The sequence below is a fragment of the Pungitius pungitius genome, chromosome 17 (assembly GCF_949316345.1).
Source record: "Pungitius pungitius chromosome 17, fPunPun2.1, whole genome shotgun sequence".
Classification (NCBI taxonomy): Eukaryota; Metazoa; Chordata; class Actinopteri; order Perciformes; family Gasterosteidae; genus Pungitius; species Pungitius pungitius.
The window spans coordinates 2,895,562-2,921,642 of record NC_084916.1 but is presented as its reverse complement, the minus strand read 5'-3'; the positions used below and the strand labels follow the sequence as shown (position 1 = coordinate 2,921,642).

At 43.5% G+C, this 26,081-nt stretch overlaps 5 protein-coding genes across 6 annotated transcripts; all 5 read right to left on the bottom strand.

Moving 5' to 3' along the window:
* Positions 1–28: 28 nt before the first annotated feature.
* On the bottom strand, positions 29–2,837 carry rpl11 (ribosomal protein L11). The gene is made up of 6 exons (XM_037474670.2): positions 2,756–2,837; positions 1,919–2,069; positions 1,668–1,774; positions 1,425–1,556; positions 469–579; positions 29–102 (listed from the first exon to the last, which is right to left on the bottom strand). The coding sequence occupies exons 1-6, from the start codon at positions 2,759–2,761 to the stop codon at positions 73–75; spliced, it is 537 nt and encodes a 178-aa protein (XP_037330567.1). The 5' UTR covers positions 2,762–2,837; the 3' UTR covers positions 29–72.
* Positions 2,838–3,119: 282 nt separating this feature from the next.
* On the bottom strand, positions 3,120–9,086 carry LOC119218702 (cyclic GMP-AMP synthase-like). The gene is made up of 8 exons (XM_037473300.2): positions 9,005–9,086; positions 8,358–8,726; positions 7,947–8,169; positions 7,645–7,775; positions 6,124–6,265; positions 5,414–5,513; positions 4,900–5,022; positions 3,120–3,992 (listed from the first exon to the last, which is right to left on the bottom strand). Exons 2-8 carry the CDS (start codon positions 8,715–8,717, stop codon positions 3,575–3,577), a joined length of 1,497 nt encoding a protein of 498 aa, XP_037329197.2. The 5' UTR covers positions 8,718–8,726; positions 9,005–9,086; the 3' UTR covers positions 3,120–3,574.
* A 2,334-nt stretch (positions 9,087–11,420) lies between these two features.
* Positions 11,421–15,258, bottom strand: LOC119219090 (elongation factor 1-alpha-like). Of its 2 annotated transcripts, none has more exons than XM_062558705.1 (8): positions 15,138–15,258; positions 14,611–14,760; positions 13,604–13,783; positions 13,037–13,363; positions 12,777–12,927; positions 12,427–12,683; positions 11,870–12,104; positions 11,421–11,774 (listed from the first exon to the last, which is right to left on the bottom strand). In XM_062558705.1, exons 2-8 carry the CDS (start codon positions 14,752–14,754, stop codon positions 11,653–11,655), a joined length of 1,416 nt encoding a protein of 471 aa, XP_062414689.1. In that variant the 5' UTR covers positions 14,755–14,760; positions 15,138–15,258; the 3' UTR covers positions 11,421–11,652. The 2 variants fall into 2 exon arrangements, with proteins under 2 accessions (XP_062414689.1, XP_037329880.1); XM_037473983.2 differs by having other exon boundaries at positions 13,037–13,333.
* Positions 15,259–15,488: 230 nt separating this feature from the next.
* On the bottom strand, positions 15,489–20,862 carry LOC119219087 (elongation factor 1-alpha). The gene is made up of 7 exons (XM_037473981.2): positions 20,719–20,862; positions 19,871–20,050; positions 19,487–19,783; positions 19,197–19,347; positions 17,811–18,067; positions 16,256–16,490; positions 15,489–15,884 (listed from the first exon to the last, which is right to left on the bottom strand). Exons 1-7 carry the CDS (start codon positions 20,860–20,862, stop codon positions 15,760–15,762), a joined length of 1,389 nt encoding a protein of 462 aa, XP_037329878.1. The 3' UTR covers positions 15,489–15,759.
* A 1,040-nt stretch (positions 20,863–21,902) lies between these two features.
* Positions 21,903–25,395, bottom strand: LOC119219089 (elongation factor 1-alpha). The gene is made up of 8 exons (XM_037473982.2): positions 25,254–25,395; positions 24,297–24,451; positions 23,757–23,936; positions 23,352–23,648; positions 23,120–23,270; positions 22,782–23,038; positions 22,444–22,678; positions 21,903–22,339 (listed from the first exon to the last, which is right to left on the bottom strand). Exons 2-8 carry the CDS (start codon positions 24,438–24,440, stop codon positions 22,218–22,220), a joined length of 1,386 nt encoding a protein of 461 aa, XP_037329879.1. The 5' UTR covers positions 24,441–24,451; positions 25,254–25,395; the 3' UTR covers positions 21,903–22,217.
* Between the last annotated feature and the right edge of the window lie 686 nt (positions 25,396–26,081).

The following is a 26,081-nucleotide window of genomic DNA, read 5'->3' as shown; positions in this document are numbered from 1 at the left end:
TTAAGTAACGCAGAAAAGTCAAACAAGATTCCTTTTTTAGTTTTTATTTGTCAAACATCAAAAGGTGGTCCTTTACTTGCCGGGGAGGATGATGCCGTCATACTGAAAGAACAAAGACAATTATTAGATTGAAATACAATGTACATTGTACACGTACAATATTAGTTATATGATATAACATTTCTGCTGCAGGGAGCGACTGAAGACTCAAACAATACAGCCGTGGAATTTAGTAAATCAGGAAACTTTTAAGCAGTTTATAATCATGCTGCAGTTTCTCCAGCATTTTGTGAAAGGGTGCGGATAAATATAATGTGGCACCTTTTGTTTGGATTTCATAATGAGCCACCCAGATCTTCCATCATTAACACACCGTATCTTATTTATTTTAGCCCATAACTCATTTCTATAAATTGACTTAAAACGCCAGCCAACTGTGTGCAGGTGGCTCAGAATGTCAACACTCACTTTCTGCTGGAACCAGCGCATGGCCTCCTCTTTACGGATGCGGTGCCTGAAGCCGATGCGGCCTCTTTTCCGCTTCTTGTCGGCGATGCTGAAGCCGGGTCTGCCCAGAACCTGCACACACGGGAGGATAGAGCTGGTCAGAGATGCTCCAGAACAGGCGGTTACACATTAACTCTGGCCTTTTGGACCTCAGCGCTTGTTTAATACAATGTTTGAAGAGTCAAGGATTCCCCTAAACTACAAAATAAATCCAGTGTGGATTTCTAAATAACGTCAAAATGGTTTAAAAACAAACATATTTGTAGTTTATACAATTTAAGCCGAACGACTGGCCGATTCAAAACTATTTTAACACATTTGGCCAATTTAATGCACAAATTAACTTTATGGAAAAAAATTAAAAATTAATTTGGCAAACGTAACGAAGTACACTTTAGGAAAAAAGCCAGGATCAAGTGAACTACCAATTTTTAATTGACTTGTACCCATGTGTACTTTATCATGTTGTCTTGTTTTTAATATATGTCAAGATGATCCCTCGCTATCTATTGCAAACCAAGTCTACCTACCGGTACAAATAAAAGTAATTTTAAACCTATTAAATAAACACCCATTATATCAGATGCAACTTCCCAATTAGAAAGTTAAAATCACTCACAATTTAAATAAAAACCTTCAACAAAAATAGGTCTTTACATCAACGTTGACAAGTTCAACTCTACCACTTTAAATAAATTGACTAACTCCTTGCTAGGCAACATTTCATTGAGCTAATGTTTACATCCTGTCAGTTTATGTCACCAAGACTGCAAAAGGAAATAATCTTGGATTTTTGGAATCTTTACCAAAACAACTGAAGTGTGTACAAGAGTGTCCAATGGTAAATGCCATTCACATTAATGCTTCGATAGCTCTCACCACAATATGCAAAGAGCAACATTTTTTGGGTAACTTACAACGTAGAAGTCCAGTCCGTAGATGCCGATGCTGGGGTCGTACTTAATACCCAGGTCGATGTGTTCCTGGATACCGAAGCCGAAGTTTCCAGTATCAGAGAAGTTGTTCTTTCTCAACTCGTACTCACGCACCTGGGGAGAGGCAAGAATGAGTCCAAAAAAATGATTTTGCAAAACTTCAAATATTAAGGTAGAACTGGACCAGTGAGACATGATTATCAATATGCAATTGCACATTTATACCTTTAGTCCTTTCTCTAGGATCTCCTCTGCTTTGGCTCCACGGACGGTGCAGTGGACAGCAATCTTTTCATTTCTGCGGATACCGAAGGATCGCACGGTGTAGCGGGCTGAAAACACAAACAGTACATTCATTTTACGCCCAATTCTTTCCCTCTTTGGAGTTATATTCCACTATGAAACCTAGGACATTGAAATATGCAATTGGGATTTTCATAGCATTACTTCTCTGTAGAGGACCCAGTCACACTCACCCTTGGAGAAGACGGGAGTCTGCCCTGTGAGCTGCTCCAGCACCTTAGCAGCACGGGTCAGCCTGTCTCCGCTCTCACCGACGCAGATGTTCAGGCAGAGCTTGCGAATGCGAAGCTCCCTCATGGGGTTCTCCTTCTTCTCACCTTGTTCCTGGAGAACACAACAGGAACAGTTGGATTCACACTTTAAAGTCCAAAAGAAGTTGTTACACGTAGTCACCCGCCGCTGCCATGTTGAGTTTACCTATTAGCGTGCTATCGGTTAGCACAGGCTTGACAGATAAATGATTCTGTCAACAGGTTAACAGTAAGCTTTAACTTATGCTATCAATTACAATAACGTTAAACGTAAAAAAGCGCTTTTCTGGCGATATACTTCAAACTAAAGTTACCTACAACGTAAGAGCAACGCATGCCGGGAGAACATGTCCGTACATATCGCCACTGTCTCTGCGGCTAGCGTTATCACATTAGGCTACGTGTTCGGAAAATAAACTTCGACACAACGATATAGACAACGTTACGGATATATAAATGCCTGCTATGTAACCGTAGAGTCATTTTACAACTGCAACACTGTCTTTAAGATTATTACTAGAGCTGGACGAGAGAAGGGCAGGTTTCAGTAGCTAGCCTGTTAGCATCTCTCGCTTTTCTTCTTAAACTGTCTCCGGTTTCATTGGTTAAATAAATATGGCTCTAGACGAATCATTCATATCGAAGTTTAAGTCCCTGCACATCAAAAAATAGTTAGGATGACCCAACAGCTCCGATGATTGTAGATTTCCACCACTACTTCACGTATGATCACCTCGTACGGTGTGATGAAGTACTCACCGCCATGTTGGATCACTAGAAGAGGCCGATACGTTTCCGGCGAGAGATATTTATAGAGGAGTGTTCACCACTAATGTCCTCGGCGATACATGCAAGAAAACGCGAGAGTTCCTCTTTACAGCGCTATAAACAACAAAGTACGCTATTTTTGTTTAAAGATAAAGAAAGAAGCTTCAAAATACTTGAGTCAATGCACACGTATATTCACAGCGTTCACTTTTTCAATTAGTTAATCAATAAAAATTGAAAAGTCAATTTAATATCTTTCTCGTTTGGGACTTTTTTCTGTATTTTCAATGATTTTTTTATATCTAGAAAAAGTTATTGCGAAAATAATCTTTGACAAAATCAATCCTTAGGTATGGCCTTGTTTATTGTCTTTTTATTGTACATGCTTTTGTCATATGTTGATCCTGTATTAAAAACAGAACAGATGCAAAAGGATGGTCACACTGAGTTTGAAGCAAGCTCTATAATTTATTAGGAATGAATATATAATTTATTTAATCCATATGGGATGACAGTAAATGGAGAGTTACAAAAACCCAAACCAAACACTTCACATTTAAACAAAAGGTACCAAATATACATAGAAAAACTATGAACAAAGGACTTACACTGCAATAAGGAACAAAAGGAACCAATTTATACCTCAATGGTAAAAAACGACAAGAAGTAAGTCTCCCATTAAAACATTTTCTAAACATGGATTTTTATTTTCCCACACTTTATCACCAAAGCAAATGATATTTCAGCCACATACAAATTAAAATCAATAAGGCATAGTGCTCATCATTAGGCTACCCGTTTGCACCTCATTTACACACGCAATCCAAACTTGAGAACTAGCACAACAACTAAAGCTATAACAACCAGGGGGAGAAATGTGGTCAGGATGCCTTCCTGGGGATCACAAATGGATCTCACGGAGGATTCCGGGATGGCTGACGCCTTTTTCCGGCTCTCATATGAGGTGTCTCCACAAGGTTTCATCGTTATGATTGGTGGGACAGGCACCGGATGACTCAGCAGGGGCAGTCCTTTCCTCCTCTGCTCCTCCAGAGCACTGACGAGGAAAGCGAGCGCTTTACGGGAGAAGCTGGCTGGAGAGAACATGTTGCAGTCGGGCACGAAGAAGTGAGGCAGGAGGCCCATGCGAGCGTGGCCCTCCATGGCACTGAGGAGGTCCAGGAAGCAGGCGGGGAGCTGCTGGGGGGTCCACATGGCATCGTCATACCTGACAGGGAAAAAAAAGAAAAATTATTATACTGATACTATCTCTAACGAGTATACCATTAATAGCTAAAATTAAAAAAAAAAACTCCAAATATATATTATTAATAAATTAGTTAATCAATAATGTCTTTCATATGTCAGAAAAGGGTAACAAAAAAACAACAACAACATAAAAGCTAATTATATTCAAGTGATCCGGAATCAGAAAATAATTTTACTTCATCAATTATAACTTAATTAATTATCAAAACTGTTGTCATTACGTTTTCTGTTCATGCACTCATGAATCAATAAATTGATGAATTACTTACTTACTTTCTCTTATCGTGATATCGGTGACTTATAATATTTTTTAGATGGCAACCAATTACATTTTTTATATCACTCGATAATCTATTGCTTACTTTTTGAATTAATCAAATAGTTATTAAAATGTTGATGATGAATTAGGTGTCTTTGCTTATTCTGTTGACCAGGTGGTCTCTAACAGTGTCTTTCTGCAGCTTCTCAGCAGGGTTTTTGCAGAAAATGTCGCTCGGAGAGGGAACCAAACACAGCAAAGCTGTGGGCTGAACATTGAGCTAAAACTTATTGTAAAGCTTCTTATCAAACAAAGGGAAGCTGCTGATTCATGCTATTATTCTCTGTTGGTTCATCCCTAAGAGTGACTCCCATAGATTGTAACATAGTGGTGTTATTAAAAAAACAGATTATAGGTGCTTCAAATGCATAAAATCTAAGGATATTCAATTAACAATGATAAAATTAGTGTTTACTCTACTGATAGAGGAACTACTAAAGCAACTTGTCAACACGGCTGCTTATAATACTTTGACAACAATCACCAGTGCTACTGTTTCTGTTTTTTGCAATGATAACAACAATTAATACTGATGAAGATGTTCTACCTGATGCACATGGTGTGTAGGAAGACTGTCTTCCCGTGGTACGAGCAAAGCTGATCCAGTTCTTTTGGGAAACGCAGCTTCAAGCCTTCAATCAGAGACTTGAGGAGCATATAGCACTGTTTCCTTACAGAGAGAAAAGGAAATAGTTTTCAAGAAAAACGTTCTACTCCAAAATGCCTTCCTTTTCAGGAAATTGCAACACCAAAAAGGTCCTCAGTTGAACTCTGTTATGATGTCCTTCTAATTGCTTGTCCTATTACAGTACATTATTGTTGACTATATATATGGCATTGCCTTTTCTTTTTATTTATTTATTAAAGTATTAGTTTAGAATCAGAATAAAGGTCGATGGGGTATTAACAAAGTTATTCATACTTCACTCTAAATCAGGATTGTAAATGAGTTATTATTGACAGGGATTTAATTATCTGCAGTAAACCGATTGTCTGCAGACCTCTCAAAGAAAGAGAGGGATCCTTAAAAGGATGTGAAAACAGACGGTCCAGAGTCTCACCGGCAGCATTTGGTAGCGTTGCTCTCACAGCAGGTCTTCTTGTTGCCATGGCTCCTGATGAGTTTTTTCTCAATGTGAGAGAAAGAAATCCTCCAACTTTCTATGTTTAAAGACAAACACAACACAAAAATGTTTCAGCTTCATGGGACGATAAATTCCTTCAAAGAGGTTGAAATTCAAATAACAGTAATTTCAGGTACCCGGTGACTAATATGATAAATTACATTATTACTGTAATAGGTAGTTTAGTCCAGTAGTTCTCAACCTGGGGGTCGGGCCCCTCCAAATCTTCACAAGCTACCAGAGCAGTTGTAAGATGAATAATGGGAGTGTAACTTCACACTGAAGATCAGAGACACCTAAAACATTACAACTAGACAATGGGTTTACTTAAAGGTCCTTAAGTCAAAATGGTTGGAAAACACTGGATCAATCTTTTACATTTTAATTCATCAAGCTTTCAAAATTCAATCAAGAAAGAAACAAATATTACAATTACTAATAAATGCAGTAAAAAGTCAACATTGTCCCAGCAAAAGTGTCGTTTTAATACTTTAAATGAAGCTACAAGTAACCTAATTAATAATTAATTTACAGAAAAAGTATTACTTGAGTAAATGTGCTCAGTTAATATTCCATCACTGACTAAGGAGATAAATCACATCGCCATGCGTTGGTCAAATACAAAAATAGACCCAAGCTTCTCTAACCTTTGGCTTCCTCACTGTTTTGTCCTTTAAGCCTCTTCGGGACATAGAAGCACGGCAGACTTTTCATTTCTTGGCGAACCTTTTTCCCCAGCCATTTGTCCACATCTGGACCGCTGCGGACAGCGACGGGCCAACTCTGGACCTCCATACATGAAAAAAGGTAAACGAGTTCATTAAGTATAAACTAGAGTTTCATTAAGTACAATACTGTACAATACTGCTTTCACTATCACTACACTTATGTCTAAGACCTACCTCTGTCAATATATATATATATGTATATCAAAATTGTACCTAAGAAATATATATAAATATTAGGGCTGTCAAAAATAGCGCGTTAACGGCGTTAATTAGCTGTTTGTTGTTAATTACGTCAATTTTTTTGACGCATTTCACGCATGCGCAGTGTGACAAATTATTCAGGTCCGGAAAGAACCTCTTCTTCTAGGGAATGCACTTCATCCTATACAACACATTACTGCCACCTGCAGGCATATGTCAGGCCGTCAGGTTCAGCAAGTTGTTTGCGCCAGAGACCCGCTCCCCCCCCCCCCCCCCCCCCCCCCCCCCCGTTCTCGCGCAGCAGAACAGAGAAGAAGAAAAGCTCCGCCCAGCAGAGCAAGAGCAGCGCTGTTCTGAAACATGCGGAGGAAGAGAAGCCAATGCGATGTAAATCCTCCCAGGTATGGGAATATTTCACACTGAAATGGGGGTGGTAGCGGATTTCTTTGCAGCGCCAGTCGTTCTAATCGCCGCGCTTGACTTTAAGGTGTAACCTTTATTATTGTTCGGTCTGAAACGGCGCGCCCAGTGACGGGTGGTGCAGCAATATTGTTGTTCGGGTGGAAATCGGGAGAAAGGTCGGTCCGGGAGATTTTCGGGGGGGGCTTTGAAACATCGGGAGGGTTGACATGTCTGGTCATGTCTGGTCATCGCAGCCCTGAACCATCAGGAGCACAAACTCGCAGCAGAGTGGGATAAACTGCAGAGGCTCGAGACTCTTCTAGAGCCATGCAGGGAAATCAGTCTGTAACTTATCAAATAACATTGATTTGATTATTTTCTGGAATGAATTAAAAAATCAAATATCAATAACATACATTTATGTAAAAAATAATAATTATGATAATAATAATGATAATTATGTATCTGTGTCCTGTTATTTATCTTTAGTATGCATTTCAGAAAGAAAAAATGGTTAGGATTCAGGTGTGATTAATCATGATTAATCCACTGAAAATTCTGATTAATTTGATTAAAATTTTTAATCATTTGACACCCCTAATAAATATATATTGTGAAAAATATATTTGCAAACATCTGTGTATTGTTGTATATAATGTTATTTTTACTGTCTTGATTCATTTGATTTGATTCATGAATTAGAAGATTAGAGGGGTGAATGTGTAGTATTATATATCAATGCATTTGGTGTGTCTCTAATCTCCTAATTCATATCAATCCGCGATCAAATGATTTGATTTAAACTAGTCCTCCTGACTAAGACATGTAACTGATTACCTCCAGAGCAGGAACCAGGTCCACAGAGATCCACTCGTCACTTCTGGCGTCCTTCCTGCTCAGAGACAACGTCACAGCTGGCGAGTAAGGCAGCTTCCTGTTCACCATCCAGAGAAAGTCACTGTCGGGCACTGGAAACATGGGAACATGAACACACAGAGTTATCCGGGTTCTCCAGGTGGGACGGAGGTCCAGGAAGTGCAGAAAAAGAGTCCTGATAACTCCAACTCCAACACAAGTAAAGAGGGAGAAACCACATGGCAGCCACAACAACAACAACAGATGAGAGGTAATAATCAGACCTTTGTAGGTCTTGAGGAACTTGCGGACCAGGCAATACATCTCACTCAGGATCTTGCTCGATGAGAGCGTGCGCTCGCTCTCCAGAACGAAGGCCCGTATGGGTCCCTGAGTGGGCCGGGTCAGGTGGATCTGGTAGAAGAGGCCGTCGTCGAGCTCTGTCGCGATGGTACGTGGACCCACTTGAAGCTTCAGCATCATGTCAAACTCGTCGGGGCTGTGGATCTGAGATTCAACACAACAAAGAGCTGGGCTGTTCAAGCTCCTACACGCTTGAACTATCTCTGGCCGGCTACAGGTACGTCACCAAAGCACAACGTGCATTTTATACGGTTTGAGTGATTGTGAAGAATCCTCTCAGTCTTCTCAAACAAAGGAGTCTCCGGTTGTTGCTTTGTTCATCACAACCTCACCTTGACTTTCTCAAAGTAGCTGCCGCTGTTGAGGAACTCAGCCGACTGAAAGGGCGGATCACTGTTGAGCCTCAGGAATTTCAACAGGTTGTCCCGGAAATCGTTGACCATCTCCGCGGCCCAGCGGCGGTCCGGCAGACGAATCTTAAGGTGTTCGGCGTGTTGTTTGATCCTTTTGCTCAGCTCTGCAGACACCGGCCCCTCCACCGTTTTGGATTCCTCCTCTGCACCTGAAGCTTGTTTCTGCTGCCTTTTCTGGCTCTGTCTTGCTGGTGCGAGTCGAGGAGGACTGGAATTTCCTCCCATTTCGTTTTTACACTGCTTTGCTTCATTCAGACTGCCCTTCATGTCTCTGTCCATCACGCACGACTGAAAAGAATGTTATCGAACTCAGGAAAAACCTCTTTTTTTAAACCAAAATTCAACCGGGAACACAAGCGATTTACAACCGTTCCACCTTCTACGAATAACCCCACAAATCCTTTTACATCACAACAGTTTCATCTAGAACTTGTCTATCTTTTCCTTTTAAAGGTGTTCTTAGTGTGCAAAAGGTTCTTTACTACAGACAGACTGACAGATAGATGGATAGATTTGTTTAGATATTTATCCAGATATAACTATAAGATCAACGTGGTTTAACTCACCTGTGTTTGTGAAGCTTCTGTTGGAGATGGTCGCTTTTGTCCTTCAGAGCTCTATAATATTTTTCCTTTCACTTTCATTTCCCATTAAATGTCATCAGAGGATAACGCCTCCCTCCATGTCTCCTGATGGGCGGATCTAAAAGGTTACATTTGCAGCCGTTGGACGGTTCACCCATTGCGTGATACTGCCAGGTGGTCAACTATTTGTTACCTGTGTCTCTTTGTCACATTGTGTTACGTAAGGCACACCTTTCCAATTGTTCAGGTTACATAGTTCCTCTACTGCACCTGAAGTAAACACCTCTGCTTCAATTATAATCTGACAATGACGTTGAAGATTTTTAATAGACAACCAAATCATGAATATAGACCTATAGATAAAAAAAATATCTGCTGTGTTTTAAGAAAGTATTGCTTGATACTGATAAGTTGACCTACAGTATATTGAGATTATAAGGCACCCATATATTCATCAAACACAGGCAACACTGGCAGGTAACATGCTATCGTTGGCTGAAGTTTCATTTTCATTTCATTTTATTCATCATTCAAAGTTGTTTTTTCTGAATGATTTGTTTATGAATCATTAACTTTTGTTCAACCCAGAGCTTATTTTCTGCAATAATGCAAAGAAATCTCCTAATCTTTTCACCAACGGAGCTGATGTGATGCTTGCTACTGGGTTAAAACGTACTCTTTAAGTATTGTTCTTCGAATCTTTATTCCAACATCTTATTATTGTTCTATTTCTTCCGTTCACAAAACTCCTTCACACTTTTAACTATTAAAACCGTTCAAATATTAAAATGGTCAACTCCTTCAGGATAGAGGTGCTATGACTTTCAACTTTTTAGCTCTTATAATTGAATTTATATTAATTAAAATCATAAATCTTTTTCAGCTTTTCCAGTTATTCAGCTAGAGACACCATTTAAACTTTAAAATGTTGGTGTCAACATTTTTTATAAAAAAACAGCTTGTTGATATCTATAATATTTTTTTCATAATTTTAACTGAAGCTGTGTTGTTATACGAACTGCTCTTTCAAATAATAGTACTAGTACTTACTTCTTCTACTGCTACTACCATTAGTACCACAATTACAACTATAACTAGTACTACTACTTATATTACTACGAAAATAAATTTTTTAATTCTCAGCTTTTATTATTTCAAATTTATACCAGTTTGTACCATTTCTATAAGGCAATACCATATCTGTAATTTCAGCTTTTCCTATTTCTATTCTTTCAGCAATGTTTAGAAGTAATTTAAGCCTTTATTAGTTCTGTATTTTTTTTTATTCATATAAGCTTCTCCCATTTTTATTTATTTTATTTTTATAATTCTTTCAAGTTAATTTCAGCTTTTCTCATTTCTGTATTTTCAGAATTGTTTTAATGTATTTCAGCTTCTCCTATTTCTATTCGTTCAGCAGTGTTAAGCATTTATTTCAGCTTTTTTCATTTCTGTACTTTGAGCGACTTTCGGAAATTAATTTCAGCTTTTTGCATTCCAACGCATTTACAGCAGGGAACTGGACTTTATGTTCATATTTCCAGTGTTGGGAAAGTTCACTTTCTACATGAAATAGTTAAAAGTTGAGTTCACAAATTTTATATCCGTTTTTTTTTCATATGTTGCTGCAAGCTATTATTTTTCAAAATGATTGCCACAGCCCATATAGAACAACAGACAGCAATTATTTTATCAGTTTTAACACTGAAGCTATGCATCAGATTTAATCTTCATATCCAATTTTGAATCCTTATCCAACCAGGGTTTACTTTAGCATTGAGGGGATTGTTGCTTTAACGTTGCTGTCCATTCACTCCACACTAGCAGCAGCTGCAGCGTTCACCCCTACAGTACATTCTCAAACACATGCTGCTTGAATGGACTTTTTAAAATAAGGAATAAAAACACGACAGTTATCATTAAGGTGCAAATGTTTGCAAAGAAAGGTCAGATTCCTCCCATCCTCACTGACCTTGTCAGTAACTTCATAAAACTCATTTAAATTATTATACGCCGCCTCTTTGCTACACGCAGCTGTCGCCTCCGTGCATTTTTTTTTTTTTGATGACGCATGCGCGGTGCGACACTGGTGGCTGGTGTTGCCAGATTGGGTGTTTTTTCCGCTACTTATTAAGGCGCGTTTACAGTGTGTTTTCTATAGAAATCTGGCACCCCATTGAACGATGTTAACCTGAAAGAACGTGCCGTTCACAGACACCAGAATGAACGAGTTCACAGTAACAGTTCATCGGGCATTAACACAGTACAGTTCAGTTCACGTTCGCCCAAAATATGGGTATATACAACACTGCATATTTCTTTAAAAAGTAAATGAGAGGGGAAATTAAAAAAGGATGTTAGACATGTTTCAAAGTCGTGAAACAAGAAAATGAACAGGTACAATGGCATGCCTTTTTTATTATTTTGCTTTCAACCTGATTCTTCTAATAGTTTCTCAGCCTTCCTTTCCTGCGGAAACTTTTGCGATGGGTTTTAATCAGCATAAGCCAGTCCTTAAGTAGAGGGCTGTGCCACAGAGAAGATGATCCAGGGTAGGGGCAGGACAGGGAGGAATGAGTGGCCCGCTGCTGCCGGCACACATCTCGTTGCTGAGTGTCCTGCACGACCATTCATTTCTTCTTCTGGACCTTATCTGCAGCCTTGGTTGTCTTTCCGGAGACCTCCTTCGGAATCACACTCTTGATGACACCGACGGCCACCGTCTGCCTCATGTCACGCACGGCGAAACGCCCTGGAATAGAAGAGAGGGGCGTTAATGCGTTACTACACCTCATCATGCATTCACTTGGGAAAAAGTTGACATGGTTGGTTTTTCCAAGTACGTACCGAGGGGAGGGTAGTTGGAGAAGGACTCCACAACCATGGGCTTCTGTGGGATCATCACCACGATGGCTGCGTCTCCAGACTTGACGAACTTGGGTGCGTCCTCAAGCTTCTTTCCAGAACGACGGTCAATCTTCTCGATGAGCTCGCTGAACTTGCAGGCGATGTGAGCGGTGTGACAGTCCAGCACGGGGGCGTAACCTTGGCTGATCTGGCCAGGGTGGTTCAGGATGATGACCTAAGGAACAAGATAATTTAGGAGAGTTCTTCATACAGCACTCAATTCATGCTTAGATGAACACATGCTGCAGTTCCCGCTGGCGGCCAGCAGAGGTCCTCAGTTGTCTATGTTTACCTGAGCTGGAATGACTCTTACGACTCACTGTATATTAAAAAGGAATTTTCGTTCATTAATCTAAATCGATTAATATCCCGCGGGCAAAATCCGGCAGACGGGTGACTTTGCTATTGTGGGAATTACAGAAAGGTCCCCACGTCGTATATCTAGAAGGACTAAGAATGTTCAGCCAATCTTAATGGCTTCCTTTGCTCAGACTCACCTGGGCGTTGAAGTTCTCAGCTCCCTTGGGGGGGTCGTTCTTGCTGTCTCCGGCCACGTATCCACGACGGATTTCCTTGACGGACACGTTCTTGACGTTGAAGCCGACATTATCGCCGGGGGTGGCTTCGGTCAGAGACTCGTGGTGCATCTCCACCGACTTTACTTCGGTGGTCAGGTTGGCAGGAGCGAAGGTGACGAGCATGCCGGGCTTGATGATGCCGGTCTCAACGCGGCCGACTGGTACAGTTCCAATACCTGAGAGGGCAATAAAGAGCTTCTATAATACACTTCAAAAGCGTGTGAGCTGTGACCGCGGTAACCCTTAAACAAATCTGTGAGACTTCTCACCTCCGATTTTGTAGACGTCCTGCAGGGGCAGACGCAGGGGCTTGTCAGTGGGTCGGGAGGGGGGCAGGATGGCATCCAGAGCCTCCAGCAGTGTGGTTCCATTGGCGTTGCCGTCCTTGCGCTCGACCTTCCATCCCTTGAACCAGCCCATCTAGAAAACAGAGTCAAGATTAAAGACAGAAGAAGGTAGTAAGAATGAAGTCTACGTCTAATGCATTTTTTCTACAAGTTAAACACCACAAAAGGTAAAAACCTCTTACGTTGCTACTGGCCTCCAGCATGTTGTCTCCGTGCCACCCAGAGATGGGGACAAAGGCGACGGTGGCGGGGTTGTAGCCGATCTTCTTGATGTAGGTGCTCACTTCCTTCTGGATTTCTTCGAAACGGGCCTGGCTGTAGGGGGGCTCGGTGGAGTCCATCTTGTTGACTCCGACGATGAGCTGCTTCACACCGAGGGTGAAGGCCAGCAGGGCGTGCTCGCGGGTCTGACCGTTCTTGGAGATGCCGGCCTCGAACTCACCGACACCGGCAGCAACAATCAGCACGGCGCAGTCAGCCTGACACGGGAGAGGCCTTATTGTAGATTTCTACATATGGTGTGCGTCTTGGTAAAGCCTGAATGACAGATCTGCAGTTCCATCGCATCATCAATCTGATCAGCTGGCTTCTTCTATGCAATAGCGCAACAAAACAATTGCTCGTTCTCTTTTAAATACGATTGTCTTTCAGTTTGTTAATGCTAAGGTCACGAACCCCTCCACTTCCACATCTCCGTCCGGTTTTGCAGATTCATCAACCAGCTTAAACAGGTTAAAAGGCGTCTGTACCTGAGACGTGCCGGTGATCATGTTCTTGATGAAGTCCCTGTGTCCGGGGGCATCGATGATGGTCACGTAGTATTTGCCGGTCTCGAACTTCCACAGAGCGATGTCGATGGTGATACCACGCTCACGCTCTGCCTTCAGTTTGTCCAGCACCCAGGCGTACTTGAAGGAGCCCTTTCCCATCTGTAGTGGTTCAAACAAGCCACAAAGAGCAGGGAAACCGTGAGAGTGAAACAATAAATACATGCACGTCTTGCAGATCCCTTTTTTTCTTCACACAAAGCTGGTAATAAGCACACTTTTTAGTCGGCTCAAGCATTTTGTGTTCATGTTAGATGCAACATATCTATTTGAGTATTTACTATAATTGTAACTATCAAAATTTCCAGCAATTTTTGGGCCTGTGCATAACGATTACAGAGTATACTGTGTACTGGAAAGAGAAAAAAGCAAATCATGCAAATACAAACAAAATGCAAAAACGTTCCAAGGCAAAAATAATACACAACAATATAAACACATAAATGCAGTAAAATATATTTAATAGATAGTTTTGCAAATGTATCAACTTAAAGCAAGAATGTGCTAAACGTACATGCAAAGTATTAAATATAGAGGTGTAGTTAGTCCATAATACTGTAAGTAAAGTAAACAACAGTATAATTGTGAAGTTGCTGAAATGCGTTTTTTGTCTTATTGTGCAACTAGAACAACTTCCAACTAATTATTTAGGTGTCCATGAGGTGGAATGGGTTATGCTTGTCTTTTTAAAGCCATTACTTCCTAATTTATTGTGAGAGTTGTCTTTCGATGGTTGGAAGCTTGTTTGTCCCGGCAGGACAAAGTTAGAACCCGTATTTCAACAAGCAAAGACGAATGAGGGAGCAGTCACATCCGCCACACCTGTGATGAGTCACACACGCCACTGGTCTCATTGTGTTCTGTAAGATGTGAATGTTTCTTTATAACGTCTAGAAAGAAAGAGCCCTCGGTGTCTCCTCACAACCAACCTCGGCGGCTTCCTTCTCAAACTTCTCGATGGTTCTCTTGTCGATTCCTCCGCACTTGTAGATCAGGTGACCGGTGGAGGTGGACTTGCCGGAGTCGACATGGCCGATGACCACGATGTTGATGTGGATCTTTTCCTTTCCCATGTTGTCCTGTGTTAAGCATTTAACGAGTAAACAGTAGTGTATATAGGTATATGATTGGCAAAGTAAAAGAAGCATCAACCACAGTATGCATTGAGTGTCATGAAAAGCCTTGTGTTTGACATGGCCTTTTTTGGGACTATTTCTTATAAATCTATAAATCAAGGAAGAGTTTTAAAGCTGATAGTATTTATGAAAATCCTCATTTAAAAGGGCTTTATAGCTATGAATCATGAATAAAATTCTACTTCCTGCAATAGAATCCATCAAAAACTACTTGCTACAGCATCATTGGTTTGGAAGCAAAAGCAGTGGATCCGTATTCAGACCACCTCCAGTGTTATAACATTTAGTTCTGCTTTATTAGTTTTAGCGTTTTAACTCACCTGGTTGTGGCCTTGCTCCTGCTTTATCTATCCACACCTTCACTAGCTGCTGTCGCCGTAAAAAAGGAAGTCTGTGAAAAGTGTTTGTCAAATTATACTTTCCTCCAACTTGCTCCTCCTCTTAAATGAGGAATAATTCCCTGCTCTCATGCCATGTGCATGCAAGCACATTCTGGGCCAACGAGTTCTGCCAGTCTGTTCTTGTTCTTCAAACCTTGTACACACTTTATATCACCCGCACGCCTCACCTTCACTACCAAGAGTCTCTCCAATATTCAAAGGAAATGGAAAAAAAGACCTGATTAAAACAGTGTGTTTTGTGATCACTTAAAGAACAACAAATGAAACATCTTCATTTGGCAATGTTTAAGATTTTTATTGTTTTGGTGTGAACTCAATTACGATCATAGCTTCCCCTAAGAGGCACAGGCCTTCCTTTCCTGCGGAAACTTTTCCGATGAGTTTTGATCAGCATAAGCCAGTCCTTGAGTAGAGAGCTCTGCCTCAGAGGAGACGGTGCAGGGTGGCGAGGGAGGGGGGGGAGCGGGAGGGGGAGGAGGAGGAGGGACGCGGCGGGCCGCTGCTGGGACGTGGCTCGTTGCTGGACGTCCTGCAGGAGAATTCATTTCTTCTTGTCGGCCTTCTGTGCGGACTTGGTGACCTTGCCGCCCGAGGCGAGCTTCTTGTCGACGGACTTGATGACGCCGACAGCGACGGTCTGCCTCATGTCGCGCACGGCGAAGCGGCCTGGGGGAGGTTCACAGTTAGAATGGCAATTCCCTTCATTTGTCCCTGGGCGTCTTAACTAGAGATGACTTCTCTCTGACTGTAAAGACGAGCTTTTCTCACCGCGTAACCCAAGTTGGAATTAGTCACGTGTTAAACATACACTGGAAATGAACAAGAGAGCTTCAGCTTAGACAACCGTCTGAAGATAAGTGTCTGTAATTGACTGTCAGTTTGATTTTTTACAAACACACGTCACGCACAGTACCAGTCAAAGGTTTGCACACATTTTCTTATTGAATTTAATGAGAAAATGTCTCCATACCTTTGACCAGTACTGCAGACCAGAAGCAACTTTTATAAAATCATCAAGACAGCAGTGTTCCGCTCACCCAGTGGGGGGTACTGGGAGAAGCTCTCCACACACATGGGTTTTCCCGGCACCATGTTGATGATGGCGGCGTCTCCGGACTTGAGAGCTTTGGGGTTGTCCTCGAGCTTCTTGCCGGAACGCCGATCGATTTTCTCCTTGAGCTCGCTGAACTTGCAGGCGATGTGAGCGGTGTGGCAATCCAGCACGGGAGCGTAACCCTGGGAGATCTGACCCGGGTGGTTCAGGATGATGACCTGGAGAGACGGGGGTGGGAGGTCACTGGAGCAATATCTGAGGAGAGCTGGTGGCTGTAGAGAACATGTCTCTTCCTTAATTTAAAGCGGGATTCCATAGAAATGAGAGACAGCTCTGGTTTCTAAAAGAAACTTACAACGGCCAAGTTCCTCATGCCAGGTGTTTGCCAAGGAGCGATAGAAAGTGTGCGTCACTAGAGGCCTTACAAACTGGCGTGGGATGAGCATTGGTACCCATGTACTGAGCGCTAGTGATATTGGTGACGGGAGCTTCCTGCGAAAGGGTCCCAAGGATGCAGAACGAACATAACACCCACAGCCGCTCACCCTGCTGCCGTATGGCAACAAATACAAAAGTGACAGCGTCTGTCCTCGGGCTGTGAGACTCCTTCATTTTTCCTCCACCGTACAAATATCAGCTTTTTATGTTTTGTATCAATCAACCCATAAGATAAAAATCAGTGGGTGAAATATAATATATAATATAATTTTGTGGCTCGTTTCCACCAAGCGGCACGGTACGGGTCGGGTCGGTACGGGTCGGGTCTGTTAACCATGAATTGGCGAGCGTTTCCACCGCCAAAAGTACCCTTACTTGATGGACGTGGTATTGGGCGGAAAGTAGATTGACGTCATTCGATCGCGCAAAAACTGAAAGCTAACCGCAAACAACAATGGAGGACATACAGCCGATCCTGTTCTTGCGTTTTGATATGTGGCTGTTAAAGTAAATGCTGCGCGCCGACATTGTTGCGACGGTGTTCCTTCGGTGTTGTCTTTTCCCTTGCGGCACGCGCCAATGAGGACACTCTTTTAACCAATCAACACTCTGCAGTGAGTCTAGCTCCACCCTTTAGTACCAAACAACTGTGCCAGGTACCCCAACGGCAGGGTACCCAAAAAGTGGTACGGTACGGTGCGGATCTTTGGGACTTTTCTCAGTGGAGACACAAATAAAAGGGTACCGACCCGACCCGTACCGTACCGTACCGCACCGCTCGGTGGAAACGCACCATTATTATTCAGTATTGGTCCAAACATGCTGGAGTCGGCATTACCCACAATGCAATGTGACACAGACTTTCACAACGAGATACAGCAAGAGGAGAAAGGACCTCGAACTGTTTGCGATGGTCAGTGATGGAGTTGAAACAAACTGTGATTGCTGTTGCTATGACGACCATGGGGACCGTCCTTTGCTTTCGGTATATGCTGGATGTTATATCACTTGAGAACGATATGGGATGGGGGGGGGGGGGTTGTTTTTATAGACATATATACAAGCATTGCATGTTTTTTTTCCCTCTTCCTGAGACTCACCTGGGCGGTGAAGTTGTCGGCCGCCATGGGGGGGTCGTTCTTGCTGTCTCCCGCCACGTTGCCACGGCGGATCTCCTTGACGGACACGTTCTTGATGTTGAAGCCGACGTTGTCGCCGGGCAGGGCCTCGGTCAGAGTCTCATGGTGCATCTCCACGGACTTCACCTCGGTGGTCAGGTTGGGGGGGGCAAAAGTGACGACCATGCCGGGCTTCAGGATGCCGGTCTCTACGCGGCCGACTGGGACGGTTCCAATACCTGAGAGGGCAAGATTATAGTATCTTTTTCACTTCCCTTCAAAATTAGTTTGAATGAAAAACATTTTATTGATGTTTCTACACAGCCAACTTTTGATCATTTCTGATTTCTCACAGAGGGTTCGACACGTAGCTGTGCTACGAAAAGGGTGCGACAGCTTGAATAAAATGCCAGATGCCAACAGGGCGTAGCTCAACTGTTCACCAACACGATCCGGTATGGCAAGCTCTCATCTGTGATCAGCCTGTCTCAACTAGTTGCCACTGGTCGTTGTATCCACTCCCAAAACGTGTTGCTCAACACGTCGGAGGTTGGGTCTGTTCGCTGTGGCAAATCCCTTCGAGTGTCTCCGGTTCCACTGCGAGATGCTGCCTGCGCTGTGGCAGCTTTTTCAAGACTTCAGGTAAGCAACTCGAAAACCTGTGCCTCCTCGTTGGGATATCTAGTTGGGCTGTTTCATCCGGGTTACGCTTTATCATTTTAGTTTATGTAGACACAGAGTAACACTTGTTGTTGGCTGACAGCCTCATGTATTTGTTAATTTTGAAAATATTTTTTTTTAAAGCTTTTCAGACACGGAATATGTGACATTGCACATTGTGTCGTTGTGGCATTTTTATATATGCGTTCCACGCGTCTTCATTCGGTGGTGGAAACCATGGCGGAGCCTCGCCGGCTATTTGGCAACTGTGGTGCGCTGGTGGAAGTGGCGTGAGAGCAAGGAGGAGGGAAGGAGGAGTGCTTTCAGGGTGTGTCACGTGATGCATCCGCAAAGTTTTAAAGAGCTCTTTCCACCCTTGACGGGTTTATGAATTATCGCCGTGGGCATCAGAGAGAAGTGAGGTGAGGTGAAAAAAACACTATTTGCGTAGATGGGAACATTCTCTTTCTTAGTTTAATACCTCTTCTTTTCTTTTGGAGTGAGACATGATACATGCCGCATTCCTTCCAGGCTGAGAATAACATTACAACTGTGACATTTGCGTGAAACAGGATTTGGGTTCAGACTGAAAAGTGGAATCCCACTTATGCAACGAGAAGGTGGACTATTAAAGATATGTAAACACAAACTACGTCGCATCATCCCCCTTGGGGGGGGGATGTGTTATGAGTCGTAGGCGCTCCTTACCGCCAATCTTGTAGACGTCCTGCAGGGGCAGGCGCAGGGCCTTGTCTGTGGGGCGGGAGGGGGGCAGGATGGAGTCCAGAGCCTCCAGCAGGGTCACGCCAGTGGCGCCGCCTTCCTTACGCTCGACCTTCCATCCCTTGAACCAGCTCATCTGAAAAACACAGAGTTTAAGATGGATCACATCCACGGCACACGACGTCTTGGTGGACGTGACGTGGATCATCGTATGGAGTCGATGTCACAATTTGATGAGAGGTAGACGTGAGAATTGCGTGGAGCAGGTCGCTTACCTTTTCGCTGGCCTCCAGCATGTTGTCTCCGTGCCACCCAGAGATGGGGACAAAGCCGACGGTGGCGGGGTTGTAGCCGATCTTCTTGATGTAGGTGCTCACTTCCTTGGTGATTTCCTCGAAGCGCTTCTGGCTGTAGGGGGGCTCGGTGGAGTCCATCTTGTTGACTCCGACGATGAGCTGCTTCACACCGAGGGTGTAGGCCAGCAGGGCGTGCTCGCGGGTCTGACCGTTCTTGGAGATGCCGGCCTCGAACTCGCCGACACCGGCAGCAACGATCAGCACGGCGCAGTCAGCCTGACACGGGGAAAAAAAAAAAAGATGTAGTCAGGCATGACAAGATACAAACACACTTTAAACTTGTGTGTGAACACCATAACTAACCTGAGAGGTGCCGGTGATCATGTTCTTGATGAAGTCCCTGTGTCCGGGGGCATCGATAATGGTCACGTAATACCTGCTGGTCTCAAACTTCCACAGAGCGATGTCGATGGTGATACCACGCTCACGCTCTGCCTTCAGTTTGTCCAGCACCCAGGCGTACTTGAAGGAGCCCTTTCCCATCTGTTGAGGAATAAAAATAAGGGTAAGGATAAAAGTAAAACCCGCCGTAAAAGTTACATTTATCATTTTAATATTCAGATTTTTGGTACTTTAGACAACTTTTTCATCCAACAAAATAAGCCAAATGACTTGAGTGGCAAATAAAGGCGTCAGTCAAGAGGCCTTCTGTTAAGTCAGGAACTTTTCCCGATTTATGTAAAATGTAGTTTTCACCTGCTCCTAGTTTTAATGCAGATGCCCTACTTAATAAGCAAATACCTTCACGCCATTATAATTTGTTTAATCACTTAACTCAACTAAATTGTATATTGATACATTAAATGAGGTATTTACTTCAAAAGTATAATTTTTTCCCAATGTTTTTGAGAAAATAGCATCAGTGTTTAACTAACATTAGTGTGGATATGTTTGAGTCCTGTGTCTAAATATTTTGTCTAATTTTCTACTAAACCTTATACTGAATTAGGTTCCCATTAGAAAATGATGTTATAGTAGTGAGGAAATACTAACTATACAAGTTAAATAATAAGTTGAATTTCTATTAGTTCTAGTGAGCAGCTTCCTCCACCACACGTGAAAGGATGACTTGTGTGTGACTTTAGTCTCATATGTACTCATTAGTGATGATTAGCTGGTTCACAGCAGGCTGGTGTCTCCTCACAACCAACCTCGGCGGCTTCCTTCTCGAACTTCTCGATGGTTCTCTTGTCGATTCCTCCGCACTTGTAGATCAGGTGACCGGTGGTGGTGGACTTGCCGGAGTCGACATGGCCGATGACCACGATGTTGATGTGGATCTTTTCCTTTCCCATTTTGAATTACTGAATATGATTTACAATGCATCAGTCACGTTGAGGGTTTAAGGACATTTTAGGTTTAATGTCTGCAAGTCATTCATCTTGTATATAGTAATAATTGCGGTTAACCAGTCACCTAGTCGGCCATTTCTTTATATTGAACATAAAAGCCGCTCTGTAATGTATGTTGGTAGATATCTAAAGTATAATCCATGTCGGTGTCCGTGGAAGCTCGTGCCAGCCACCGGAAAAGACAGCGGTGAGTCACGCGCCATGTGCTCGATGCCGGCCGCGATGCCTCCATGTTGCGCATGCAGAGCCGCCATGTTAGACTGATGCAAGCGCGCGGCCGCGAGGCATGCAGACAGATTAGGATGCGCGGTCACAACATCGGATGCGCGGTCACGATGTTAGAGAGAAAAGACTGCCATGACTGGCAGAAACTAAAAGCTCAAGGTCCCCAATAAACGTTTTTTCCCCGTTTTTCATCCCAGCATTAAAGCCCCATTAAGACCAAGCCGTATAGACCACGACATGCTATTCCACGTCTGGATAAGAAATTCAAGAGGTGAGCTGGCATGTTTACCTAAGTTTGACGTGTATAAATCCAGCGATGCTGACAGGATTTAGTCTGATTTCAGGCTTTTTTTTCTGCAGAGGATGATTTGTTATTTTTGGTCAGGATCTTTAGTCTAATTCCCCTGGCTATAGACATGCATGTTTAGAAATGAGCTCAGATGAGATTTTCACCAACCTGTGCCCAGCGGATATATAGTCGTCCCCGGATTTAGAGCGGAGAGAAATAAAAAAGGACAGAATGTGATCAGTCCAGAGTTTTTATACTGAACCAGAGGAGAGGGGGGGGCTGTGCATGCTCTTGGCGCTGTCAGAGTAGAATAAGGGGTGCTATTGGCTGAGGCAGAATAATTCCTTTCGAGGCGATTGGACGACAAGTGCATCATCGGACACAGATAGCATGGTCAAAAACAGCTGCAGCACCAACAGGCGCGCCTGTGACTACCTGCTCTTACACAGTAAAGACCAACAAGCCAATGTCAATTTTTTCAAAGACATTTATTTTATTAGTTACCAGCAGCTTTCTTTCCAATTAAATGTGGCATTTTAACAACATTTCCAACTTAAACTTAACTGAGAAGAGGCAACGTCATGTGATTCAGGTAAGTGACAATGCCAAGTAGTTCTTTTTTCCTGCGGAAACTTTTGCGATGGGTTTTAATCAGCATAAGCCAGTCCTTAAGTAGAGGGCTGTGCCACAGAGAAGATGATCCAGGGTAGGGGCAGGACAGGGAGGAATGAGTGGCCCGCTGCTGCCGGCACACATCTCGTTGCTGGATGTCCTGCACGACCATTCATTTCTTCTTCTGGGCCTTCTCTGCAGCCTTGGTTGTCTTTCCGGATGTTTCCTTGCATTCAACGGCCTTGATGACACCGACGGCCACGGTCTGCCTCATGTCACGCACAGCGAAACGCCCTGGAATAGAAAAGGGACGAATTAGTAAATGCACTACACATCATACTAACTGGAAAATAGTTTACATGAAACTATACACATTTCTAGTTTTTCCAAGTACGTACCGAGGGGAGGGTAGTTGGAGAAGGGCTCCACAACCATGGGCTTCTGTGGGATCAGTTTGACAATGGCTGCATCGCCAGACTTGACGAACTTGGGTGCGTCCTCAAGCTTCTTGCCAGAACGACGGTCAATCTTCTCGATGAGCTCGCTGAACTTGCAGGCGATGTGAGCGGTGTGACAGTCCAGCACGGGGGCGTAACCTGCGTTGATTTGGCCAGGGTGGTTCAGGATGATGACCTAAGGAACAAGATAATTTAGGAGAGTTCTTCATACAGCATATATTGAATTAGCACAGCCCACAGATTCAAAGATGCAAACTGGCAGTCATACTATATCCTACCTGGGCGTTGAAGTTGTCGGCTCCCTTGGGGGGGTCGTTCTTGCTGTCTCCGGCCACGTATCCACGACGGATTTCCTTGACGGACACGTTCTTGACGTTGAAGCCAACGTTGTCACCGGGCATAGCTTCGGTCAGAGACTCGTGGTGCATCTCAACAGACTTTACTTCAGTGGTCAGGTTGGCAGGAGCGAAGGTGACGACCATGCCGGGCTTGATGATGCCGGTCTCAACGCGGCCAACTGGTACAGTTCCAATACCTGAGAGGGCAATAAAGAGTTCATGAGTATGTGATGTTTGTCGACTTGAGTAGTTTACCTTAAGTAATAGTTAATTTTTACCTCCGATTTTGTAGACATCCTGCAGGGGCAGACGCAGGGGCTTGTCTGTGGGACGAGCTGGGGGCAGGATGGCATCCAGAGCCTCCAGCAGTGTGGTTCCATTGGCGTTGCCGTCCTTGCGCTCAACCTTCCATCCCTTGAACCAGCCCATCTAGAAAACAAATCAAATTATGAAGCCCACGTCCAAGGCATCTTGTCGACAATCGAACGCCACAAAACTAACTCATTTTACCTTGTCGCTGGCCTCCAGCATGTTGTCTCCGTGCCACCCAGAGATGGGGACAAAGGCGACGGTGGCGGGGTTGTAGCCGATCTTCTTGATGTAAGTGCTCACTTCCTTCTGGATTTCTTCGAAACGGGCCTGGCTGTAGGGGGGCTCGGTGGAGTCCATCTTGTTGACTCCGACGATGAGCTGCTTCACACCGAGGGTGAAGGCCAGCAGGGCGTGCTCGCGGGTCTGACCGTTCTTGGAGATACCGGCCTCGAACTCACCGACACCGGCAGCAACGATCAGCACGGCGCAGTCAGCCTGACATGGGAAAAAAAATATTTTAGTCTGGCATAAGATAGACACTCTAAACTCTAAATGTGTGCGAGCATTACAACTCCATGTTATATGGTTGAAAGGCATCTGTACCTGAGAGGTGCCGGTGATCATGTTCTTGATGAAGTCCCTGTGTCCGGGGGCATCGATGATGGTCACGTAATACCTGCTGGTCTCGAACTTCCACAGAGCGATGTCGATGGTGATACCACGCTCGCGCTCTGCCTTCAGTTTGTCCAGCACCCAGGCGTACTTGAAGGAGCCCTTTCCCATCTGTTGAGGAATAAAAATAAGTGTAAGGATAAAGGATAAAACAAATTTCAGGTGCTAGTATTGAACACACCAACCCAATTTAAAATAATAGAAAAGCTATGCAATTGTATTACAATGTCATCGCTCTGAATTATATGCCATAAATAGTACACATTTATTTCAAAGCAACCCCTTTCTTACAGACTGAGGCCTGTACCAAGGAAGTGCACAGTCACCATCACTGCTGCTCCCGGTAAGCCCCGCCCCTGCGTGCGCGCACACGGCTCAATTCTGGTGCCGGCCAGAAGCACGCTGACGCCGCCATCTTGCCTCCGGACTAGAGCCTAATAACGGTTTCAATGTGAGGGAAAATGTGCTCACCTCAGCGGCTTCCTTCTCGAACTTCTCGATGGTTCTCTTGTCGATTCCTCCGCATTTGTAGATCAGATGACCGGTGGAGGTGGACTTGCCGGAGTCGACATGGCCGATGACCACGATGTTGATGTGGATCTTTTCCTTTCCCATTGTTGTAGTTTCTGTCAAAATATAAAGCAAATAAGCGTTTTAATACATTAACCGCGCCATCTTTAACTGGCACCTCGTTGGCTAACAACCCAGATATCAATGTCACGTTAATAAAACCATTACCTAAACTGCTCAATACAAGCACAGTTTTAATAGTAATAAAATAGTTATACATGTTTAGTGTTGTAAATGCTGTCTTTAATTAATCAGCGCATGCCGCGTTAGCCGGTAACCGTACGAGAGGAGCCGCTAACAGGCGGCGGCTGCTAGGCCTCACTCGGCCACAAGCCAGCGCAGACACGTGTTACTTCACAGGCCACGTCGCGTTAAGTTACAAAGACTCCCAAATATTCAGCATCCATTATCAGACCTCCCAATGTCTCGTTTAATTAGCGTACAGTTTATTTATTGCGGCGAGAACAAGCAAAGAAACGCCAACGCAGCATGGTCGGTTCCCTGCTTTCCTTTCCTTTGTTCCCCTCCACATTCTCGCCTCCCTCCCTGGTTTAAAAACTTATATGAAAGGCAGCTCCCAGTAAGGTTAGCACACGCTGTACCGTGTACAGGGCGGTAGATTAGCGGAAGGTAATAGCTTGCCATTAAGTACACGGTTAACTCTTATGCGACAAAAAATCCACAGGTTTGCGTTGAAGTTACATAACTAAAAAGATAAAAGTTGACACTCGAAAACTCAAACGCTCGACGAAAAAAAAAGAGTGAGCTGAATGTTTAACGTTAAACCACAAAATACAAGTAACAGCTAAAGGCCCGAGCTGTGCTCGCGCTGTCTGCCTAATAGAAAGTTAAGCTTACCGGTGTTTCTGGGTTATCACGGCCGACAATGTTGCCCCTAGCCAGGTAACTGAAAGAGGAAGACAAGGGTTGGACTGTAGTTTTTATACGGAATGGGAGGCGGCCTGACTTCCCGTCCCTCATCCCCTCCCCCACTCGGAGACCCCGCAAATCACACACATTCCTGCAAAAAACGTCAGCACGCAACCGGATGACCCGCCTGAACATGTATGACGTCTCACCCGGATACTGTGCGTTTTAGCTTAGCAACGACAACAGACACTATAGTTGATATAGTGATGATTGTAATATTCAGAAATATATTGTAAACGCACACAATTGATCGCTTTAATAAGCATTAGGGGAATTGACCTTCGACTTCATTGATAAGAGTCAAGATGAAAAAATCTACTGAGTATTATTACCATAAAGAATTGGACCCAACGTTTCAAAATATAATTATAATAATAGTAATAATATACTGATATCTTCATGTTTCTTAGAAATAATGGATTTTATATTAATGATATATGACAGAAAATGTAAATGAATAACTTTTTCAAACCACCAACTTGAATCCCCCCCCCCCCCCCACCATACATTGGTTATACTGGGGCGACTCTTCAGCCTGAAAAGATTATTCAAGTCCTACATTTGCATTCAAACCGCCCTACCCAGTCAAGATGAACTCAAGCTGTTTTCAAGACACCTTATCATGCTGGTCGTTCACATTTACAACACACACACAAGCATGACTGATTAGATTAATCGCTGATGTTTGCAGGTTGTATCTTCAGGGTGAGCCGGTTTATTTAACTTCCACCACAGAAACTGATGGATATGCCGGGA